This window comes from Octopus bimaculoides, chromosome 4 (assembly GCF_046866305.1).
Source record: "Octopus bimaculoides isolate indiv1 chromosome 4, ASM4686630v1, whole genome shotgun sequence".
In the NCBI taxonomy this organism is placed as follows: Eukaryota; Metazoa; Mollusca; class Cephalopoda; order Octopoda; family Octopodidae; genus Octopus; species Octopus bimaculoides.
The window spans coordinates 126,704,335-126,722,072 of NC_142931.1; the positions used below are offsets into that span (position 1 = coordinate 126,704,335).

At 37.3% G+C, this 17,738-nt stretch overlaps 1 protein-coding gene across 2 annotated transcripts in view; it reads left to right on the forward strand.

Annotated features, from left to right (window-relative positions):
* The window catches only part of LOC106871551 (solute carrier organic anion transporter family member 2A1), a 37,506-nt gene that overhangs the window by 16,135 nt on the left and 3,633 nt on the right, over positions 1 to 17,738 (forward strand). For both annotated transcript variants that reach the window (XM_089351418.1, XM_089351419.1), the window contains exons 6-11: positions 2,151 to 2,327; positions 5,060 to 5,224; positions 6,614 to 6,806; positions 9,913 to 10,072; positions 12,214 to 12,371; positions 16,953 to 17,017. In XM_089351418.1, coding sequence (XP_089207544.1) covers positions 2,151 to 2,327; positions 5,060 to 5,224; positions 6,614 to 6,806; positions 9,913 to 10,072; positions 12,214 to 12,371; positions 16,953 to 17,017 — 918 coding nt within the window. The remainder of the gene's footprint in view (positions 1 to 2,150; positions 2,328 to 5,059; positions 5,225 to 6,613; positions 6,807 to 9,912; positions 10,073 to 12,213; positions 12,372 to 16,952; positions 17,018 to 17,738) is intronic.

The window sequence follows — 17,738 nt, forward strand, 5'->3', positions numbered from 1 at the left end:
ATAACCTCTCACTCCCATTGGGCCAACCGCGCGCCTAGACACCAGCCCAGGTGTTTCCACGTCTCCGGGCATACATCCGTGCATACATACACACGTACACATATTGTTGGATGACCGTTGACTGTTCATGAGCTCTTCCGCTCTTTGGGAGGTCTTATTTTTCGTCCTGCACTGCGTCCAACAATCACCTTCCCCACCAAGCAAGCTTGATGGTGTTGCCAGTTTAGTAGCCGGCGACCCGACCATGCAACAGGTTGTACTGGGTTTCATGTTACCAATAGCGCCCAAGAGCAACTTGACATACATATATACATGCACGCATGCATGCATACATACATACATACATACATACATACATACATACATCTTTTGTCTTTTGCTTGCTTCAGTTATTGGACTGCAGCCGTGCTGGGCATCATTTCGAACGGTTTAGTCGAATAATTCGGTCCCACTAGTTACTTTTTAAGCTTGTTACTTATACTACCGGTCACTCATGCCGAACTGCTAAGTTGCAGGGATATAAACAAACCAACACCTGTTGTTAAGTAGTAGTGGATAACAAATATAACGCAAACACAAAGACATACACACACACACACACATACACACACACACACGCACACACACACGTGTATACTCTTGTAGATCAAGTATAGACTATGATTGGGCGTCAGATATGAGTAAATTTGTTACACATTCACAGTACTTTACCAGTCGAGGAATACTATACGTAAGTCAACCCTGATGTTCTTTAGAGAGCTCGTGGACGGAATTAGCAACGAATAACTCAGGAATTATGTTGGATCGCTTTTGTTACAAGTTAATTAGACATGGTTAATTACAATGATATTATCAGTCCGAATATGCTTGATGCACGTTCGAACTGGGGAACAAGCTACTCACTGCGTTATGTCAGCGAGAATATATCTCGCTTGTTGACAAATGGTGTGTATACACCTAGATAAGCTCGCAGCGCCATCTACCTAGACTGTGAGATGCTAGTATTTCAGAGTAGCTATCTTCTCATTGGTTACAGACACTAAGCAGATGACACTAAGCAGATGACACCTCTCTTATGCTTTTCCAGTCACCGTACGATAACTGGCAGCGCTATACGGCGGTTCACCGTAAGAAAATTACGGAGGGGGAGCGCTAAGCAATGATAAGTGAAATTGCAATTTTATTATGAGTCCGAATATGCTTGTTGCACGTTCGAACTTGGGAATAAACTACTCACTGCGTTTTGTCACGGAGAATATATCGCGCTTGTTGACAAATGGCGTGTATAGACGTAGATCAGCTCGCAGCGCCATCTACGGACTGATAATACGTAATGGTTAATTACGTATCAGTACATTGTGGGGTACCAATCTCTTGTTAAATGGTAACTAAAGACCTCCCGGAGATGTAGGTCTACATCTACCATATCGATGGTGTCATGAGCCAATGGAATGACTCCTAGCCAAAGTGCTTGGAGTTTGGTTAAGACCAGACCTTCAGACAGAATGAAGCTAAAGCGTGGTTACAAACAGTTTAGTCACCCTGCTTTACTTTAGTTACCATTTAACCATAGATAATCACTTGATCCATGGCAGTATTTGAATTCAAAATGCAAATAACTATGACAAATAGAAACTTTGCATTTCTTGTCCAGTATTGTAATGATTCTGACAGTCCATTCTTGATTGGTACTTAATTTATCGACCCCAAACGGATGAAAGGCAACGTAAATCTCAGTGGAAATGCAACGTAAATCTCAGAATGTAAAAAGCCGGGCATTTCCTGTAACACTCTAACGCTTTTGTTAATCTACCGTCTTAACACTAAAATAATCCGTCAAATATTTGTACCAAATTTTGGTACAAGGCCAACAACTTCAGAAAGAGAGACTCAGTCGATTACATCGACACCAGTATTTGACTGGTATTTACTTTATTGACCATGAAAGGATGAAAGATAAAGTTGACGTCAGAGAGATGTAAAGAGCTGCAAGAAATGTCGATAAGCATTTTGTCCGACGCGCTTGCCCTCTTCAACAAATAATGTAGGATTTCTGATATTTCCGTCACGGTGTTTTTATTTATATTTACATTTATTCATTGCTTTTTCTTTTTCATTTTTTTAAAAATTTTATCTTGTTTTTTTTTTAGATACATATTTAACCCCCATGGATTCCAAATGGATTGGTGCTTGGTGGCTTGGATTTGCCACATTCGCTGGCTTTTCATTGCTAATGGCCTTCCCTTTGTTTGCTTTCCCTCGATCATTCAATTATCTTAAAGATGAAGAGGAGAAGAAAAATGAAAAACCAAAGTTATCATTGAAAGGTAAATATAGATAGATAGATATGATACATGTTTGTATGTGTGTGTGCGTGTGCACGTGTTTGTGTGTGTGTGTGTGTGTGTGTGTGTGTGTGTGTGTGTGTGTGTGTGTGTGTGTGAGGATGCATGGCCTAGATTGTGGTGGTGCGTTGTGTTCTTCAGCAAAACGTCTTCATCTCACGTTGTTCTGCGATCACTTCGATACCTGATGCTTTGTACACTGTGCACCTGTTCAGGCAACGTCGATTTGATGGAAAGGGTGAACTATTAATAATAATAATAATAATAATAATAATAATAATAATGACAATAATAATAAGCTTTTCCACTGGAAGCACAAGGCCTGAAATTTTCGAGGAGGGAGTAAATCGATTAAATCGACCCCAGTAACTGGTACTAATTTTATCGACCCCGAAGGGATGAAAGGCAAAGTCGACATCGGCGGAATTTGAACTCAGAACGTAACGGCACTCGAAATATCGCTAAGCTTTTCGCCCAGCGTGCTAACGATTCTGCCAGCTCACCGCGATAATAATAATAACAATAACAATAACAATAATAATAATAATAATAATAATAATAATAATAATAATAATAATAATAATAATAATGATAATAATAATAATAATAATAATATATTGATGGTAATGTTAATAATAATAATGTTAATAATAATTTGATTGGTGATTCACAACCGGGATCCATATAGCCCCTGAGACTCCATATAAGATTTGGGGGGGATCGCGCAACAAAATAGTAAATTAGGGATCCAGAACAGAATTTTTAAGGGCCCCTGAAAACATTCTGCTTAAGATGTATGTTTGTATGTATTGGTATGTATTGCAAGAAACAGGTTTCTTTCTCCAACATTTTACATAGATCAACCAACGACAAATTAATGTGTGAATTGCAAAATAGGAACTTTTAAAGAAGTTTCTATAAAACTAGTCTTTAAACATCGAATGGCTAGGTGGAGGAGGGCACCAGGATGCAATAATAATCAAAGGAGTCCATGGATAAATAATGGTTGAGAATCCCTGATGTAGAGTGTGTCCCTTCTAATAACTGAATACGTGTAAACGACTTGAAAAATGACTGACAAACCCGCAGTTATAAATGATTTTGTTGGTCAAGGTGGACCTATATGGACACCAACTGAAGCTATACAAAATTTTCAGAAGATTATTCGCCCACATCAAAATTATTTACTACCTAAAGTTTGCGTAATTTTAAGAAGAGTTAGCTGTTATTTCTAATATGTAGGCTAACTGCGTGAGAAGCCTTTGTCATTCAGTCACTTGTAACTCGACCTACTACTTGTTATTTCACTGATATGACACTCCATTGGTTCTGTCACGAGTGTTGGCTATGGAGTCGTTACATAAGGTGTTATAGCAATACAAGCCTACAAATTCGATAAGTGTAAGGTAGTATACTATAAACAGCGTTATTTACTATTTTGGTGCTATGTAGGTTACTGCTTTCTACTGTCGTATAGCTGTGCAGTGTAGCATTTTAAACGTTGAAAATTCCATACATTACATGGTGTTATAAATTTATATCAGGTGGTGGTAACACAGTGATACAGTATTCTGATACATTGCAATCAAATATTTGAGCTTTTGTTCACACACACACACATACAAACACACGCACACACACACAAACAAACACACATATATATAATTATATATGTATATATATATATATATATATATATATATATATATATATATATATATACCTATATACATATATATGTATACATATTTATACCATTTATATCCATATATATACACATATATATATGTGCATATATATATATTGTATATATACACATATATATATATATGCAATTAAACAGGCAAACGCACACACATATACACACATAGACACATACACTCAGACGCACACTCATACATACACACACATGATATACATGCATACGTATATACGTATGTATGTATATATGTATGTATGTATGCATGCATGCATGTATGTATGTATGTATGTATGTATGTATGTATGTATGAATGTATGTATGTATATATGTATGTATGTATGCATACATGTATGTATTTATGTATGTATGTATGTATGTATGTACGTATGTATGTAGTCCGTCATTCGACAATGAGGATTCAGTTGTCCGAATATTCTGTCTTTTATTTTTGCATTTAAGTGGCTGAACGTCCCACAAATACATGTACCCTTAATGAAATTCTCAGGTAGAATCAGCATAAAACGGTGTGTGACAAGGCTGTTCCGTTTAAATTGCAGGTTCAAATCCACCTGATGGACTTCTATTCATTTTCCATCAATTAATTTTCATACATAACGAATTAATCAACGCAATGCTATAGAATGTAGCCCTGAAGGTGCCGTGCAGCAGAACTGAACCCTGGACGTCGTAGATGTGGTTCGAATTTTGTTAACCGTTCTGCTTCACACACTCGTGCCCGCACGTATACGTTCCCCATATCCGTGTGTGTGTGTGTGTGTGTGTGTGTGTGTGTGTGTGTGTGTGTGTGTGTGTGTGTTTATGACTTAATCAATCTTCAAATAACTGATGTACGAGGTGCCTCGGAGGGGGAACTTTCTAAGTGCAAAACTATGGTCATTCGTGACCGAAGGGGTCTTTACCCTTTTAAATTCTTATGACGACAGAAATAGCTTAGAAATTTCCTGCTGAGATTTTATATAATACCTTCTCCTTGTATTTTCTTATAATACAGGTATTGCTTCAACACTACTGCGCATGATTCGAAACCCTTCTGTGATGCTTATTTCATTGTTTGGGATTTTGTGTGTTTTTAACGTATCTGGAAAGTTAGCATTTTTACCCAAATACTACGAGACTCAATTCGGGTGGCCTGCATGGCAAGCAAATATTGTAATCGGTAAGTATTTTTCTTTTTATTGTTTTTACGTGTTTCAGTTACTGGACTGCGATCATGCTGGGGCATCACCTTGAAGCGTTTAGTCGAATGAACCTACTCCACTTATATTTTAAGTCTGATACCTACTCTCTTGATCTCTTTTACCAAACCGCTGGGCCAAAGAAACATAAACAAACCAACACCGGTCGTCAGGCGGTGTGGCGACAAACGCAAAACATACACACATATACGACGAGCTTCTGCACAGTTTCCATGTAACAAATACTTTCACAAGGCATTAGTCATTCCGGGTCTATAGTAGAACACACTTAAGGTGCCGCACGTGTTTAGATTTAATCTTCTTCCCTTAAAAATTACTAGCTTTGTACCTACGTTCTGAATTAAAATTTGATATAAATGTTAAAATGTAAAGCACCTTACGGCATAATGAATTTATCTCACTTTTACCACAGAACAGAAGTAAGTGTTATACACAGAAATAATATACCATTTGCAATATTATTTGTTGAGACTGGGGAGTATCGAATGCAGAGAAATATAAGTTAAAAAATATTAACGCAGAGAAAACATACTGCATATTATAGTATGATAAATGATCATGATATGATATGATATATAACCTTATCATTTACATCACCTATTTATTTTTAATATTTGTCGTATTTGATGGAATACAAGACGCATTTTTTCTTTCCCCCAAAAAGATGTCTAGAAAAAAAAACCATGAAGGGTTTTATATGCGAAGTTAGGCCTCCCATAAGCTAATATTTGTTTCAAATTTTGACACAAAGCCAGCAAGTTCGTAGATAATTCAATTACAGCGACTCCCAGTGTTCATCTGGGACTTATTTTATCGACCCCGAAATGCTGCTTAGGACTGTCCGATGTGCTAATAATTCTGCTAGCCTCCTGTCTTCCCATGAGCTAATAATATATACTTAAATAAAGCGATGAGCTGGCAGAATCGCTAGCGCGCAAGTTCAAAATTTCCCAAGACACCTGATGAGGCTGGAGGGTATATCAGCCGAAACGTTGTGTTAACAACAAACAATTTTTATCGTTCATCTCATCAAGTCATCCTTTCACCTTTATGTACCCATTTTCCCTCCTCATCAGGAACATTCTTTCTTTCACTTTACTGCTTTTCCTTTTTCTCTAATTTTCTCTTCCACGTCCATCTCTTTTTGGCCTTTTTATTCCTCCATTCTCTAACCATTTCCTCTCTTATTCTCGCATAACATATCTAACACAATGACACGTATTCTCTCACCATTTCTCTTTCTCTCTCTCTTTTACTTCTCTTTCTCTCTCTCTCTCTCTTTCTCTTTCTCTCTCTCCCTCTCAAAAACTCATGACTTATAAAACTGTCTGAATCCACTCTCCACACAGGTGCAACTTATATCTCAATGTTTTTGCTCGGTATTATCATCAGTGGTGCTGTGACGAGCTACTTCAAACTCAGTATTCCAGGAAGCTACCGCATGAGCGTTCTAGTTCTCCTATTACATGTGTGTTTATCGTGGTTAGCCTACAACCTCACTTGCCCCAAATTGGACATAGTTAAAACATACGAATCCAGTCAGTAAGTATTCTAATTTTCTTTCATTAAGCGTTAGGCGAGTATAGAGCGTAGGAAGAATCAATGAAGTTACAAGCCAACAGGAATGACATACTCAATTCTATTGGCTCACAGTTGTTTCTGTTCTGAGGAAGCTATAAGGTAATATACAAGCATTCAGCTCAGATTAGGATACAATTCTATCTTGACAAAATACATACAACCAATAGTTCACATTAAGCTGAGAGTATCTGGTAAGGACACTTCCCTTGACTTTGAAACGTGCATTGGGTAATAAAAAAGAGACAATGCTTTTGTTTTTATAACTTGTCAACCTCCTTCCACATTATCTCAATGTATACAAAATTTAGCAAAAGCATTTAAACTTGCAAAAGTATAGATTGGTAGCTTGTTGCTCTGTATTCCTGGAAAATTAATTGATCATATGAAGGATCGATTAAATATGCATACTGCAATGTGCAGCATTTGCATTGTGCCAGGTTATTCGGCACACGTGTAATCTAAACACATCGTCATTCTTTGTGTTTTTTTATCTAATATACTCTGTGATTAATACACTGAGAATAACTGGCGTTCTACCATAGACTTACAATTGTACCTGTCACAAGAAATGAGTCACAGCGATTCTGATTGCCATAATACTAACTGAGCAATTTAGTTTGTCAGATTCTATTTCCACAGAAAGCTTAAAGAAGTATTCGTCTGGGAAAACCAGGAAAGGAAAAATGATATGGTATAACCCGCTTTTCAGCTTAAACGTAAAAAAACCAATATTAGCAGAATCTTCCAGTAACTAATAAGCAAACATCTTCCTGACAACTATAACTTTCACAAAGTTTTTAATAGATTTAACCTAAAAGTTAGTTACAGTTGTACGGACAATTTCACCTCTCCTTTAGCTAAAATTTATAGAAAAAACTGAACCCTCCCTATAATGAACACTTACCTAAATGCGACTGTCTTTATAAAAGTACATACCCATTAAATGGTAAATATCTTCAAAACATGTATACTGCGCTGAAGTATGAACTAATAATAACAGCAATACTACAAAATGCCATATAGACCTCACTGAGAACACTTTTAAATCGCCTTTGCCACTCTCTCGGTCGCCATAGCCAGTTCCAGTGACAAGTATTGCATGATGACTAGTAGTATTTTAATGTGATTTTTATGTCAGAGTCTTTTTTTTTCTTAGAAGACTTGCCTTTGTTAAGAATAACGGGCACTTCCTCTACCTCCAGGGAAATCTATTTAACCCATATTTGGTACCCTAACAGGTAAAACCCTAACGGGTCAGAACATACCTGGGAGTAATGGTCATTAAGAAATGACTCCACTCTCCCCATAACTCCAGAACTGGAGAGCCTCATGACCGGATGCAGTTTCATGTTATACCCTGGACAAGTATATATATATATATAGGTGAGAAAGTTGGTATGTGAAAGCACGTGGTTGGATGTATAAAAGATAATAAGAGTGAAAAGACTACAGAAGGCTTGTGTTACATGGTTAAAGTATATATTTAAATTATGTCAGAAAAAATGTTATAAAATCTTTTTGGTATATAAACATTGTATTTTGAGAAATAACCGGTTTCGTGCCTCAGAAAACCTTATTTATGTAATAAGATGCTCGGGCTGCCACGAGAACTACATAGGGTCCACAGGATTATCGTTCAGACGCAAATGCACTCTGCATCGACAGCAGATTGCATGCCCAGAATACCGAATGATATCTTTTAGTGAACATATTGAGAAATGCGCAAAACAAATGCTATAACAATTTTTAATCTTTCCTTTCTATCAATATGCCATTAGAACACCAACACAGATTAGATTAAATAAGGAAACCTTTTTCATTCAAATATACAAACCCAAACTTAACCATTGCTAACACATTTCAATAAGGAAATTCATCACCCCACTGAGAAAAGGGATAAAAATATAGAACAAAACCATGGTAAATTAATCAAATTCTACCACCTCCTAGATTTCGATTATCTTCCCTATACCGGAAGAAATCCCTAATTACCTCCCCCTATCTAGAACTCTTCTTTTCGGACTGGAGCGAACACGTTACAATGAAGTAGAGAAATTTGAAAAGACAACACGAAACCGGTTATTTCTCAAAATACAATGTTTATATACCAAAAAGATTTTATAACATTTTTTCTGACATAATTTAAATATATACTTTAACCATGTAACACAAGCCTTTTGTAGTTTTTTCACTCTTATTATCTTTTATATATATATATGTGTGTGTGTGTGTGTGTGTGTGTGTGTGTGTGTGTGTGTGTGTGTGTGTGTGTGTGTGTGTGTAACAACACGTTGGCCGTTGGCGATTTTCCTGTGGACTTTCCGTTTCTCCTCTCCGACGAAGAGCTATGCTTCCTTTCACCGAGCGTCAAACTAATATAATTTTTGTGCACGTCCTTCTGTTAGCTCTTTTCGTTTTTTTATTCGATTTTTGAATTGTTTGTTCATTGAATTTACTACATGTATGTATGTGTGTGTGTGTGTGTGTGTGTGTGTGTGTGTGTGTGTGTGTGTGTGTAAATGAGGATGCAAAATAATACCTGCAATTGCTAGGAATGAGAGCAAAATTTTTAATCGAACACCCACACAAAAACACTAACCTCATAAAATATTCGGGACTGCGAGCAGCAAGCCACTACATCTTTCCTTGGCCAGATAAGCACACAGAATGAAGTAGTTTGATAAAACCTCATCATGTGATTTCGAAACTTGATCAATAAGATCTTGTTTCTCGTCAGGGTTTTCCACAATTACTCCGGGTAATAGAGAAAGCCTGCCTCCCATTAGTTCATGAGAAAAAAAAACTATTGAAAAGCGAGCGCTAAAATTCAAGCGGCCACCTACATTATAATGTATTTAATATATCTTAATATATTATTATATCTTATTGTATTTTATATATATATATATATATTATGAATATCAAAATGCGTGTAAATTCCTACACTTTCTTGCATTTTCCTAACTAGTTTCACAACTACTATGTTAAACATTATAACCATATGTCTGTTGTGTGTGTAATTACGATTCCTATATTCTTCTTTAATTTTGACATTTCGCATATTTAGAAGAAACCTAGCAGTTAACGAGATCGGATATAACCCGCAGCATTACTGTTTGGATTGTGAATGCTCAGAAGATGACTACAGTTTACTTTGTGGTGAAGATGGTCAAAACTACAGATCCGCATGCCATGCTGCTTGTCAGTACCTTGATACGCGCACTTTTGTAAGTCCACACAGTTTTCTGTTTATTTTATATACCATCCTTCAAATATGATATCACTTATAAACTCCGGGGGTAACATCTGTGCCAGTGATAGGGAAAAAAACGCAAAGCCATGTGTTGAAGACTTATCTCTAATGATATCATGTACAGTAGTATAGCACATCAGACTTAGGAGATTTGTTGTTGTATTGTAAGATAGTCTGCGTGTGAAAACATAGCGGATCTTTTCCCTTTGGCCGGCACATTTAAAAAATAATTTTTTGTAACTAAACTCTTTCAAAATTCGTATACTTGTAGAAGTGTCACATAAAACATCATTTACTCTTGGTGTTTTTGAGAAAATTGCGTATTTTCGAAGTTATTTCGTGTTAAAGTTGTCGTATTTCGGTAATTTCAACCAATCAATGACGTCTATTGAGGTGAAAACAATTACTGCTGTTGTTTGTCAACAACAACTTCTGGCGGTATATATTTCGTTTGTCACTGTTATTTATGACATCGTTCGTGCGTTTGTACTGGTTTTAGCTTTAGGGTTTTAGGTTTAGGGTTAGGATTTTAGGGTCAGGGTTAGGGATGAAAGGATGAAAGGCAAAGTGAACCTGGGTGGAATTTGAACTCAGAACGTAAAGACGGACGAAATGTCGCTAAGCATTTTGCCCGGCGTGCTAATGATTTCCGCCAGTTCACCACTTTATGATGTTCACGGAATGCGTTACTATTGCTCCTTGTTTAGGTTTTTATGGAATATTGATTTGTTCCTTTCGGGTAGATTCCTGAGAGTAGATCACTGAACTTCTACAAGTATTAACTGCGATAAATCAGTGCGATGCCCAGTGAAACATTTCACTCGTTTCCTCCTAGCACTACAGAAACCGAACTGGCCCTGAACCTATTAGACAATATAATGTTCATAAAACCAAATAGCGAGGTATTATTAATGCTGCTTTCTGTTTCTTTTTACATAATACAGTTGTGTTAAGCACTACTTCCGGCTTTACGTTGTAAGTTCAAATTCCGTCGAGGTCGACTTTGCCTATCGTCCTTTCGGGGTCGATATAATAAAGTACCAGTCGAGCAGTGGGGTCGATGTAAAAAAGATTAAGCCTTGTGCCTACAGCAGAAAAGAATTGCATGAAGCAAATTAAATGCAGTGTTAGATTTCGGTGTAGATTATATATGTATGTAATATTCTGTACATTTACAAAGGAAAAGGAGAAATCTTTTAAGGAACAAAGAAATTTATGCGAAATAGGAAAATGGACCATCCGCTAGCCGAACTAAAAAATGTTATAAAAAAGAATACAATATATACAAGAAAAAAATTACGAAAGGAAACGGGATTAAGTAGCTGTATGCTGTCAACTTAATGCGACAATTCCCTGAAGGGAATAATACTACTGTTGGTTAGACCTGGGAAGCTGCACCGCTTCCTGTCGGCCTTGACACATTTCCTGTGTCCTTATGTTTTCAAGGGAGAGATAAGTTGACAGCGTACAACTACTTCATCGTATCACTACTGCATAAATCTCTCCGAGAGATTTAGAAATGTAATATTTGTAAAAAAAAAAAAAAAAGGGAACAGGATTAACCTGTATTCTCTTTTTATTGTCTCTTTTCCTAAGACTGCAGTAACTGTTTTTGCCAGTGGACTATTCACATATGCCACCCTCCACTCAATTTCGTTAATTTACTCGTCGTTCTCTCGTTATACTGACAGGATATAAGAGTTTCACATATGGATCTCTACTTCATCATTTTTTTTCTTTGTAGCAAATTCTTGATGTGTTTCCCCTGAAAGCTTCGAACACTCATAGCTGTATTCATTAAACTCAATTAAATATCCGCCGGTCGAATAGGTTTAAGAACAGATATCTGTCTGCCCACAATAGTGTGGTGTTAAATGTCCGACTGAATTTGTGACACACGTTTCATTCCTAGTAGAAGTATTCATTTAATTCGCATTTCGTACCTTCAATTTTTGTTGCGGTTGATATTCTGCTGAAAGAGAAGTTATTCTGGGTTTTCCCTGTCTTCAGTTATTTTGCTTTTATCAACTTTTATCCGTTTATTTTTACTTGCATCATTAATCATTACACGTCAAATATATGCTTTACATATTAAACAATATATCTTGTTTTCAGCAATATTCCAACTGCTCGTGCGTTGGTGGAAATAAAACAGCTCATTTTGGTGCATGCCCAACTAACTGTAAGGCCGGTTTATACTTAACAATATTAAACTCAATACATTCAATATTAGTAGGCCTGACAACCAGTCCGCATATAATCATCTTAATGAGGTATGTTGCTTCCTTATTTTCTCCCTTTTTTTTATACATCATATGTCAAAGCAGATAGAATTGTGAGTGATGTTGTGGAGTAGTTATGATAGGCAAAGAGGCAAACAAAAAGTAAGTGGAGGTTAAGAAGTTCGCTTCGCAGCCCTCCTGGTTCCAGTAATGATTACACTGCATGGCAACGTGAACAATAACGGTCGATGGAGAAACTTTCCATCTGTTTCCTCCGCTGTCGTAAGCGTATAAGAGATATTTTTACATTCTTCTTATTTTACCCACAGCTAGGCTTTGTAATGCTCAAATTTATTTAAGTTCTCTTGATTCACACTGTGTTGTGCATAGCACACACTCACATACACATACAACATGGTGCCATCAACGTCAGACGTACAGATGTATAGAACCGTTAAACATTTCTTTTTGAATGTTTCCTTCTTCAATAACACCGATTCCTCTAACCTAAATCAGTAACTGGCTTATTTCATCAATTATAAATGAGAGAAACACCTTTTACTTACCAACGTAGCGTTATTCAGACCGCCTTTTGCAAATTACGTGGAATTTTGCTAACACAATCAAAGCTGAAACTAATAACAGCAGCACCAATGCAAATAGCACTACTGTTCTAGTAAGTTGTTTAAGAAGACGTGAGTACTCTTCTCATTGTACACATGCCTTACATCTGAGCCAAGATGCTATGTAAAAGCCCATGATGACTCTTCTATCAGATATATGAAGCGGTTAAAAAAATACTGAGACGAAGATCACTCCGACTTAAATATCTTTACGGCGAAACAGCCTTTGGTAAGAAGTATCTTTCTTCGAAGAAAAACCCTACATACATATATGTGTGTGTGTGTGTGTGTGTGTGTGTGTGTGTGTGTGTGTGTGTGTGTGTGTGTGTGTGTGTGTGTGTGTGTGTGTGTGTGTGTGTGTGTGTGTGTGTGTGTGTGTGTGTGATAGGTGCATTCATACATGTAAATGTGTGTATGTGTTCACAAAAAAGTTTACAGTGATTTTGAAGGTTCACCATGGGTAGCTTCCTCAAACTGTCAAAGAAAGCTAGTGTATAGCGAGTTCCCTGTTAATACTGTAAAATCACTGCAACAAGATATGTTTTACTCCATATTAAGTTATTTATAGTTTTACCTAAAAGAAAAAGATATAAGATTCTCATGACATTATACTTTTCAAAGCCCTTGAGAATAGCAGGATGAAGGGAGAAAGTTTATCTTCAAAACCACTGACCTAATCTGAATGCTTACAACAAAGCGAAGTCGGCTAAAGCCTTGGTGACTGTATTAAGCCAGACAACGAATTAAGAAGTCTACCATGGTATAATTTGGACTCAGAACACAAAGCGCCGAAACAAATATTGTTAGACACCTTGTTCAACTCTCAGACAATTCCGCCAATCCACTGTCTTGCACAAGGGATATATTTATTGACTCAGAAAGCATAAAAAGCAATTTTGACCCCGAATGTTATGGGATTCGAGCTGTGAGCATTACGCTGTGCTGTACCGAATAATTACGTTGTCTTCTACTCTAATGACACTGCCACGAAAGAATATTTATCGAGTTTGCTCTATATGTTTGTATAAGCAAAATAGGTCATGCGTCACGATTTCAATGTAATAGGTTCACTTAAGGGACAAGGGTGCAATGGAGAAGCCCCGATGTGATTACTCGACCTATCAGAAATAGTAGCGAAACCGCATATCACGCTCTACCGAATTGAAACTTTAGAAGCAAAATAAATTTGTGGTGTAATTCTAGAAATAAAGATGAGATGCTCGCGGTTGGGATGAGTTTAGCAAAGGCCAACTCGAATAGGGCAGCTCACTTCTTAGATTGAATGTCAACAACAACGAAAACAAGTGTGTGTAATCGAAACACTTCTGGTCTTTTTATCCGATATTTATCATCCGGTGTAAGTTTTAGTATCAATTACAATATTAGATAGAATTATTTCAGTTAGAAATAAATGTGTTTACGTGTGGAGAGAGGGAAGCGTGTTGTGTGTGTGTGCGTGCGAGTTATATAACCCCCAACTCAAGAATGTTGACACCTTTTGTCAAGCCTACAGTATTGCCTAGGAAAGTATAAACATAGCCGCATTACATTAGATAGACAGATATCATTAAACAACACATTACAATTTTTTCTGTTACAAACATGGGAATTAGCATCTCCTACAAAATTGGTGATGCTAAATTCAGATCTGTCAACCAAATTTCTCTTGATGTTTAGAAATCCGCATTGCAAGACGCCTTAAAAGTTGTTAGAGCGTTTAACAGAATGCTTCGGAATTCGTTCCGATTCTCTCCGTTCTAAGTCCAAACACCACTCGGGGTAAACTTTGCCTTTCGACTTTTTGCAGTTGCTAAAAATGTAAGCAATCCAAGGCAGAAGTGTAAGAATGTCGGATCAGATGACCCAACGTTATTTGCTACAGTTCTTTGCATTTTAAGTTCAAATCCCACAATAACCTACTCAACTCGTCGCCCTGTTTAACACCACCACCTTAGTAACTTGTGTGCCTTTAGCATTTGATCCTGGAGTTTGTTTTTTCCTTCGTGAAACCAGCTCTATTTGTTATACTAGATAACTGATTCGTGGGTTCATACCAAATCATGCCGACCGCAAATAACATAACTTTTATTTCACCAGTCAACCAACTTGTTAACATAGCTTTGTTCTGCGCAGTGTAAATTTCGGGTGCCTATTTCTGCCCCTGTCTCCTACCCTGCAACTAAGATATCAGTTTCAAATTTTGACACAGGGCCAACAATTTCGGAAGAGGTAATAAATCGATTACATCGACCCAGTGCTCAATTGGTACTTATTTTAACGACACCGAAAGGATGAAAGACGAAGTCAACCTCGGCGTAATTTGAACTCAAAACGAGACGGATGAAATGCGGCTAAACATTTTTCTCGGTACTCTAACGATTATGTCTGCTCGCATCCTTCCTTGCTTCTGAGATATTAATTTCAAATTTTGGTACAAGGCCAGCAATTTTGGGGCAGGGATAAGTCGATTACATTAACCCCAGCACTCGACTGGTCCTTATTTTATCGACTCTGCGACAGACCGGCGCCCTATTCAGGGAATAGCCCTTTTTAATATGAGTCATTTATACGCCACGGAGCCTAGGTTAAACTCCGGTCTTGTGAGTTTTGTGGTTTATATTTTATTTGTTTTAATTATTAGACTGCAGCCATGCTGGGGCACGGCCATTAATTTTTAGTCGAATGAATCGATCCCAATACTTATTTGTCATCCTGGTACTTATTCTATCGGTCTCTTTTTGCCGAACCACTAAATACAGAGATTAAACAAAAAATACCAACACCGATTGTCAAGCGGTAGTGGGGGACAAACTCAAACTCAATGACACGCATGCGTATATATATGTGTGTGTCTGTCTGTCTGTGTATGAAGTGCTTCTTTCAATGTTCGTCTTGGTCGGTCTGTGGCTATAGTAGGAGACTCTTGCCTAAGGACCCACGCAGTAAGACTGAACCCGGAACCACGTGGTTGGGAAGCAAGCTTCTTTATTTCATTACATTTGCCATAAAGGTATAATACAGATGGAAGCTTGTGGGCTGGACATAGACACAAAGATAATGGAATGAAAAAAAGAGAGATGGTTGGTGGGGGAAGCAGACAACTCCCGCCGATTGCTACTTCCCGAAAACATAGTTTTTTTTTAAAAAAACACAAATGAGGTATTGAACCTCTTACAACAGTTACAAATTGAGGCGCAATTATTCGAGTAGAGGGACGCCCTCAAAAAACACTTCTCACCGCTAAGTGAAACTTTAAACACAACTACAGGCAGACAAATGCCCGGAACTCAGTAGAGATTTCTTGTTCGACAAAATAATTAAACACGAGCAACAAACCCCCACTGAATTCAAAAACAAATTTCTTACCTTGTAGTTGTGCTTCACTTGTTCAATAATTCACGACGTTGGTTGTACAGCGTCGTGACTCCTAACAGTGCAAAGAAAAACACTGACCAACGCATGCGCGGAAGCAAGGTCCTTACCACACAACTATGCTTGCGCCTTTACAGGAAAAAAAAATTAACAAAAATGTCGAATTTAATTTCACAAAATCTGGATGTGATAAAAAAAAATTCTATACACAGATTTGAAATCCATGCACCAAAGTTACCCCGAAAATTCCATTTTGTTTCCTTGTTAAAAATACATTTGTGTTACAGAGACGTACTTGCATGGCAAGTGTATTGGTCTGAGATCTTGTTTTGGAACTAAAACGATCGCAGCATGGAAGACTCAAGTTAGCCATTTAAAAATACGCAAAGACCGCTAACTTCTCTTAGATATCTTGTTTGTAATATGGTGTCAAAGGTTTCGTCGCTGTAACCAGATCGCAGTTTCGAGCGACGAAATTTATGATAACTTATTACACAGAATAAATGCTTTAGTTATGTAAACGGTCTTTGTGTGTTTCTGAATGGCTAAATCGTGTCTTCAACGCTGCTATGCAATTATGAGTTAGTGTATTTTATGGTTTTTACAAATAAATTCATTTTCAAAACTCACTTTTCAGGTGTGTTTTGGATTCAGATAAATCGATGGCCATTTCAGTCACTACATTTATGTGTTCAGTTTTCGGTAAGTATTTTACATTCTTTGTTGCTATATTTATTTTTAGTTTATGTATAATTGTGTAGGTATGTATAACAACGCATCACCTTCATCGTTGTCGTCGTCTTCACTATCGTCTTCTTCATCATAGCCTTAGTCACCACTTTTCCTCCGTTTGCATCGGTCAGATGGAATTCTTAAAGTCAGATTTTCTAAGGTCGGATGCCTTTCCTGACGTCAACAAACATCTCTTTCCAAACAAGGTAATATTTCTCCATGGCCGGGAGACTAGAAACGAAAGGCTCTGTTTGTATGACAGTGACGCTTGTTTATAACGACCCCGTCATATAAACACAATGAAACATATATACACACACATGTAACACGTACACACAAATATAAATACACAAACACACACACAGACACGTATGAATGTCTGCGGGCATGTGTGTGCGTGTGGTTTAGTGGTCAGGATGTTGCACTCATGATCGTAAGATTGTGGTTTCGATTCCTGAACCGGGTGATGCGTTGTACTCCATCAGGTGAGAGATAAATATTGTTTAATGAACACAGTATATATTTTTATAAGTTACTAATAGTTTCATGCAATATGTCATTTTCATTGAATGAAACTGTTAGTAGATTGTAAACATAATGGAGTGGCTGTGTGGTAAGTAGCTCTCTTACCAACCACATAGATTCGAGTTCAGTCCCACTGCATGGTACCTTGGGCAAGTGTCTTCTACTA